At 51.0% G+C, this 7,569-nt stretch overlaps 1 protein-coding gene across 1 annotated transcript; it reads right to left on the bottom strand.

Annotated features, from left to right (window-relative positions):
* Positions 1 to 5,367: 5,367 nt before the first annotated feature.
* Positions 5,368 to 7,301, bottom strand: LOC120702345 (WAT1-related protein At3g30340-like). The gene is made up of 4 exons (XM_039986108.1): positions 6,916 to 7,301; positions 6,744 to 6,806; positions 6,144 to 6,663; positions 5,368 to 6,004 (listed from the first exon to the last, which is right to left on the bottom strand). Exons 1-4 carry the CDS (start codon positions 7,110 to 7,112, stop codon positions 5,711 to 5,713), a joined length of 1,074 nt encoding a protein of 357 aa, XP_039842042.1. The 5' UTR covers positions 7,113 to 7,301; the 3' UTR covers positions 5,368 to 5,710.
* Positions 7,302 to 7,569: the final 268 nt, after the last annotated feature.

Here is a 7,569-nt window from a genome sequence, read left to right as displayed (position 1 = left end):
GGCCTAGACGTGCCCTCCCCTGTCAGCATTGCAGTTGGTCTTGGTGATGAAGTGGTGGCGCTCCCCATCATGGCATCTGTTTGTGGCATGCTAGCTTCGACCCATGCGGGGAGGCTAGGGCGCGCCACTCTGCGCCGTTCCATGCGCGCTCGCCGCGCGTGCTAGCCCGAGCACCTCTGTCGCCGTGGCTGCAGCGCTGGGACATCGGGGTTGCTTCTGGGCGGGAGGAGCTCCATGAGGTAACCATTGCCGATTGCCCTGAACTCAAGACTCCCGAACCAGATCACCGTTCCCACTGGGAACGGGTCTGATATGCCCATCGGGAACTGTCTTGACATGTCCGCCACCTAGAAATCGAACGGGGGTAGAGGATGATTGTCACGCAGTGCCCCCTACCAGGAGCGCCAACTGTCGGCGTCCGGACCTCGCGGTTCAGCGCCAACTAGTAATAATGTTGCGTGTCCCTGCCCCTAGATGGTTGATGCAAGAAGAAACACAGTGACTTCGGGGTTATCCTGGTTCCGGCGGATGAGGCCGTACGTCTAGCAAGGAGAGAGGTAATGTATTATCTTGCACCGAGGTGCTCGTAGTAGGGGGTACAAGCTCGTGCAGGAGAGGGAGAGAAGCTCCCAAGTCCCTGGGTGTGCTAGGGTTTGATTGAGGCAAGTGCCAATATCAGGAGAGGTGAATGTGCGGGTGTTTGTGCATGCTTGACTTGTGTTCTTCCCTCCCCTTTTATAGGCTCAAAGAGGAAGTGTTACATGCATGGGGGATCAGTGAGGTCGTCTACTTCTCCCCCTGAATCGGGGAAGTACAGTGGGCGGTCCCTGCCACCGAGCACTGTGGAGCATGGCACCGGGCTTGTCCTTGCTCTGTAGCTCCAGTCGATGGCGTGGCGATGACTGCTGAGTGCACAGTGCTTTGCGTCGGATGAGGTGGGGCATCGAGGGTGTTGGAGACACTGGTCTTGCCTCGGTCAAAGGCCGCACTGTGTCCGAGGGTCGTCGCCCATGCCCGTCGAGGGTCCTGCGGGGGAGAAAAGTACAAGGGTAGGCGGCACAGTGGTGGGCGGTGTCAGGCAAGTCCGCACTGGGCACCGCAGACCTGCCCCGCACCGGGAATAGCGGTATAGTGACGGGCGTAGGTTGAGGAGACGCCGGTCACGTCCGCTGTGTGGCATGGTGGCCGACTCCAGCTGACGCCGCCTGACACCATCCGACTCCCACCCCATGCCGTGGAGTGGTTGGCGAGTAAATGTGCCCCATCCCGTCAGGTGGTTGGGCCGCCGCCCAGTCTGTCGAGGGTGGTCTCGAGCGAGGTGGAATTTCCCCCGTGCCGAGGCCCCCCGGGGGGCTCGGCTGAAGGGGTCTCGAGTGAGGCGGAGATTGCCCGCGTTTCGAGGGGTCTCGGCGGGGGACCCTCGAGCGAGGCGGAGATGGCTCCACGGCTAGCGAGGCCTCGGAGGGGCCATACCGTAGTGCTGGGCCATGGGCCGAGCGTGACTTAGGCTTCCTGTACCTGAAGAGGCATCGGGCATCCAAGTTTGGACCTCGACGTTGCTTAGCGAAGGACTCGACCCAGGTGCCTAATCCAGTTTTGCGTGTTTGAGGGTGTTTTAGCCCCGGGTTAGGGTGCCCCATAATTATGGTACCCGACAATAGCCGATCTCCAAAATCTAGTCGTTGGTACTTCCGACCTAGTTAAACCAGCTAGCCGAGAACCCCCTGTTGAAGAAGCTGGCAACTTTCGACGGGGGTCAAAACTTCCGACACACATTGAACCAATGAGAGAAACTGTGTGCAAATGTGTGATTCGTGTCTCTCATAGGTTATTAGCATTTCAAATAAGTACCTTGACATCTTCATGCTAAATTTTCGCGTCCCCCTTAATAGCACGGTGTTTATGTACTCAAATTCAAAATAGAAATTTATAAAAGACCTTCTTTTAAGCTCCAACACCGTTCTTCGTTTAAATTGGTGTCTTTTCACGCTCTTTTTCATTTCAGTAAACTTTGAATCTGTCCATAGCTCAATAAATTCATTAGCTTCTTAATTGTGCATGTCATCAAACCAAAACTCACTTAAGAGGGCCAAATGCACTTTCAGAAGCCGCTGTTGTCCGGTGCTCTAAAAAAAGAGTAAATTGCACACTAGGTCCCCACACTTGTTGCGAAGTTTCACCTAGGTTCCTAAACTCTCAAATCGTATATCTGGATCCGTAAACCGTGCTAAGTTGTCACACCCTAAAATTTTTGAATTTCAAGATGTGATTAAAATTAAAAATAAAGCAACAATTTTCTCATAATTTTAAAAATTTCCCCAACATTTATTTTTCCTCACAGGAAAATTAGTATAAAAGAAAAAAAATTGGTTGTTTTTCTAAATTAAATAACGATGTTCGGTTTGTTTTGCATTCATGCCGCATTGCATTATTTTATTGCTTGTTGCTCAACTTGAGTTTAAATTCTCTTGAATTTGAATTTGAATTGAACTTGTTTGAATCTATTTCAAAAGAAAAGGCAAAACCTTTCTCTCTCTCTATCCCTCAATCTAGCCCAGCCCAAAACCCCTCTCTTCTCTCCCTTCTTTCTTCTTTTCCCCCTGCAGCCCAGTCGCTCGGCCCGACAGGCCGGCCCAGCTCGCGCGCTAGCCCGCTTCGCCTCACCCCTCTCCCTCTCTCCCCGACAGGCAGGGCCCGCCCGTCAGCTCCGCCTTCCTCGCGGCGCCAGGCTCTGGTTCGAGCCTGAGCTCGACCCGGCCGCGCCGGTGCCTGCACCCCTTGGCCCACACGCCTAGGTCAGCCTCTAGACCCCTATAAAAGGGACCCGCGACCCCCTTGACCCGTCATCCAAGCCGCCGCCGCCTCTGCGCCTCGCGAACACTAGCCCCCTTAGCCGTCGCTGCCACCCTTGGAGCTCGGTGCCGCCGTCGAACCGCTGCTCTGCCGCCATTCCTCGATGTTCTCACATCCCCGGAGCACCGCGTCGTGGTGAGAAATCTCACTGGCCCCTTTCCCCTCTCTCGCATCCTTTCACCGCTGCAGTCGCTCGCCAAAGCGAGCTGGCCCCGCGCCGCCGCGGTACGCCCTGCCTCGCTCGCCGAAGCCCCGCTCAGAGCCTGTGGTCGCGTTCACCGTCACCCCCGCGTTCTCCCCAACCTAAACCTGAGCCAAATCCAAGCCTGGATGGACGATTTCGGCTAACGCCGGCGAGCCGCCGCCGCGCACGCCTCGCCGCCGGTTGCCGTGGCGCCACCGCTCCGCCCCGATCGACATGAGCCGCTCGATCGAGATCCAACGGGCCAGATTAGATCTGATCCGAGTCAAACAGGTCCATACCGGTCAACCCTAGGGAGTTTTTCAGAAAAGCCCCTTGGTTTTCTGGAAATCAACCCGGGGCCCACTCCAGTTCAAAAATATTTACAAAATAGTCCTTTCTTTTTTATTTTAGCCCCTATTCTTTTCTATAATAGAACTCGCCGTCCAGGAGTTGGAGTTTTGCATGCTAGCCCCCAAGTTTAGGGTTTTATTATGTTTTAGTCAGTTTCTTCACCCAGAGCCCCTGTTCTTTTGAAACTTTTACAAATAAGCCCCTGAAACCATGTTTTAGCCATAACTTCTTCGTTTTAGCCTCGTTTTCATCAATTGTTGCGCTCACGTGATCCTTGCAATGTGTGCAGTAGCCTTATCACTTTGTTGTCCTCTGTGAGCATACTTTGTTGTGTCTTACAAATCTTTTCTGTTGATCCTTAACCCTTTGGTTAATCGTGACTAAATCCCTAGCTCACCGTTTATCCCATAGTTTCCACGTCCTAGCTCCGTTTTTCGTGTTTCTTGCACTCTGCTAACCATAGCAGCGAGCCTTATCCGTTAGTATGCTCTTTTAATGTCTTTCTTTTGTTTTGGTGTACTGTTCTTAGTCATGCTTGTTGTTTGCTTTGTATAGTTGCTTGTTGATTGCTTCGAGTAGAAGGATCGTTGTTCGAAGAATGAAGAATCGAGAATTCCAAGTGAGCAAAAGCTGAAGAGCATTAAGAGTAGCTATTTGTTGGAGAAAGACAAGTGACCCTAACCATACTTCTATCTATACTTATTTATGAGAATATTATGAATTAATTGGAACATGGAGAACCACCCAAGAAAATAGTACAACCACAATACTATATGGCTTTGGTCTTGGCTGATTAATTAGAGACTCTACCTTGTGACAATCTTACCGAAAGGGCAAGAGGGGATGCATCGACGGGGTATAGCTCGGTCCTCTTGAGGGTTTGATTTTGTTTATGGTCCTTGGCTAACGTACCGCCTCATTAGGGAGGGTTATGGCCGCTTTGACTTGAAACCTTAGCGGGTTGTCACATGTTAGGAAATTTTTGTAAAGGCCTCGTAGCATCCCTATGCAATCACACCTCGAAAGTGTGGTATTGTGCCTGATCAGCACATGTGTGGTTTGGTTCAAAGTTCTTCAGAACTTTTACGCGAATTGTGGTGAAAGTGTACAACCTTTGCAGAGTGTAAAACTGATATATCAGCCATGCTCACGGTTAAGAGCGGCTTGGACCCTCACATGATTAATTTAATTTAAAGATGGAATTAAATTATTTTCTGGTTATTTCTTGTGGCCTTGCCGAGTACCAACCATAAGTATACTCACACTTGCTTACTTCTGCTCAGAAGGAGAAGGTTTATGAAGTATTTTGAAGATATTGCTGAGTTCTAGGTGTACGCAGCCCCCAGTTGATTGCCTGTGAAGTTTGAAGCCTTCGTTTCTAGGATAAGCTGTATAACTCTGATAGTCTTTTAATTCCTGTTTTTTCTTTTTTTGTGATACTATACCAATTATTCACTTATAATGTCACTATATGTATGAAACTTGATCCTGACGTATATATATAGTTATGCATTCGGTTTTGTCCTTAAAACCACAGAAGTGGTCCATCCGAGGTTCCAAACGCGCCATGTGAGCATCCGAAATCGACGTGGCATCCCACATGGCGCCACGGTGGCAAACATTTGCACATAATATAATCCCCTCAACAGATTTTATAATCATGCCAATTGCTGTATCGGTGGGATATGTTCACGACTAGTACCCCGACAAATTTGCTGTGTAACTGTTGAATCTTATCCTCCTTTTTTTCATTGCGGTTTTTGTCGATTCCAAGAAAATTATGTATTTGGATGAAATTTGGTGCATGAGCAAGAACTCTCTTCCCCGAAGAAGAAACTGTTGCACAACACAAATAGCATATCCATAACGCCTTTTCTTCACATTTTGTTGGATTATTTATGGTAATTCATCACATGTACTAATAATGCACTGGTATTAATAATTAGAAGAAAAGGTTAGCAGATGCCTATATATATATGTGCAGTGCAGAATGAAAAATCTGCTCTCCAGCAGTCCTCTGTATTTTCTCAAGAGCAGCAGTGACTACAAAATGGCTGATAGTGAGTCCAGCCGTCTATGATCGATGTTGCTTGCTACATATCAGAAGAACGATTTCAAGATATCATCCTATTGTTTGGTTTGGATTAGAATCTAGACACTCTGCTTGCCGGCACCAGACTGATCTGATGAGAAGAAGGTCATTGCCCCTCCTGCCCTGCCACACGAAAAGAGGAGAGAAAAAGGAGGGAGGGAGATCTTATATATTGCTGCAACTGTTACTACAACCCAAAGACGTCCAACAGTACAGTCAGCAGTGGATCTTCAGGTGTGCCCCACCGCGGGCTGCTGCTGCTCTTTGTCAGCAGCGTTTTCGGCGACCTTTGGAGGGCAGTGGAGGGCCTCCTGCCTCTTGCCCCAGAGCAGAAGGTACAGGCCGCCGATCACAAGCACTGATCCGAGCACGCTGCCGAGGTAGAGCTGCTCGTGCAGGATGGAGAAGTCGATGACGGAGACGATGATCTGCACGACGGGGATGAAGGCGGCCACGAAGACGGCCCCCCTCTTGTCGATGCACCATGTCACCAGCACGAACGACACGCCGCAGCCGACGATGCCCTGACGACAAGTTAGTTGAGAGTACTTGAGATCGATCTAGTGAGTGGCCGGTCAGGGCAGGCACGCACGCACTGACGACGACAACGAGACTACTGATCGATTACTGAATGAATCAAGACAAGAAACAGTCACTGAGAACCGCGTATAGGACGGTGAGGATCTGGAACTTGCTGCTGATGAGCCACGGCGAGATGCTCCGCTGGGTGCAGAGGCCGACGACGGCGACCTGGAGGAAGCTGAGCATGGACATGAGGGCGTTGCACGAGTAGACGTGCGGGTACTTTTTGGCGAGGCGGCCGTGGAGGAGGAACCAGCAGGAGAGGCAGACGCAGTTGCCCAGGATGGCCACGGTGCCCAGCGTCCACTTGCCGCGCGATCCCCCGGCCCCGTGCGGCAGCCGGTGAGAAGAATGGAGCGAAGAAGCCGCGTGGGTGAGGGCGGCGCCCTTGTAGAGGGTGAGCACCATGGCGCCGCCCAGGGAGACGAGCGTGCCCAGGAGCTTCGCCATGCCCGTCTTGGACTTGAGGTTCAGTGCTTCTGAGCGTGTTGCGACGGCGAGCAGGAAGGTGAGGACGGGGGCGATGTTGGAGAAGGCGGTGACGAAGGTGGCGGTGGTGTAGCGCAGGGCGACGAAGATCATGTACTGCCGCAGAGCTGCCCTGCAACAATAACTTCATCAATCAATCATTCATCAACCGCCACCTGTATGAGCGAGTGAGCAGTTACTGGTGGTATGTACCCGAGCGCCGCACTGACGAAGATGTAGGCGAAGATCTCCAGCGTCAGCTTTGGCCTCGACTTTCTGAACGAAATTCAGAAAATAGAATGTATCATCCTCCACTTGCTTTTCTTGAAAAGGAAAGGAAATGGATCGGGCGGAGGGAAATTAAAGAGAAACAGCAGCAAGCGACCTCTCTTTGAAGAAGGCTATTGGTGCGAGGAAGACGGAGGCCGTGAGCTGCTGCAGCGTGACGATCACAAGCGGGTTCATGCCGCCGTCCATGGCCACCTTGACCAGCGACACCATGACCGCCGCCGCCACGTTGAGGCAGAGCATGACGGCCACCGGCAGGCCGCCGCCGCCGCCGAGGCACGACGACCCCATCATCCCCGTCCGCAGCTAGCTGCGATGCTTGAGACAAGGATCCCACAGGCAGGTGCTGGAGGCAGATTTTTATAGTGTCGTCTTCGCCCGCCCGACCAGGCGATTCGATCGGCGGCCCTAGCTAGCTCTTCTTCTTGGCCTGGCGAGTGCCGAGAGACGGACGAACGCAAATGCTCAGCTCGAGCAAAGAAGCGAGAATCGTTTCAGGTACTGGGCCTCGTTTAGTTGCGCTCGTAAATTTTTTGAAATGAAATCTTTACACATTTGAAGTATTAAACATAGACTAATTACAAAACTAATTACATAACTTGTTTGTAAACTACGAGACGAATCTAATGAGTCTAATTAATTCATCATTAGAGCATGTGTACTGTAATAATTTAGTGTTTAATCATAGTCTAATTAGACTCATTAGATTCGTCTCGCAATTTACAAGCAAACTATGCAATTCGTTTTTTAT

Source organism: Panicum virgatum, chromosome 4K (assembly GCF_016808335.1).
Source record: "Panicum virgatum strain AP13 chromosome 4K, P.virgatum_v5, whole genome shotgun sequence".
NCBI lineage: Eukaryota > Viridiplantae > Streptophyta > Magnoliopsida > Poales > Poaceae > Panicum > Panicum virgatum.
Note: the sequence above shows the minus strand (reverse complement) of the source record. Positions and strands in the feature narration are given on the sequence as shown.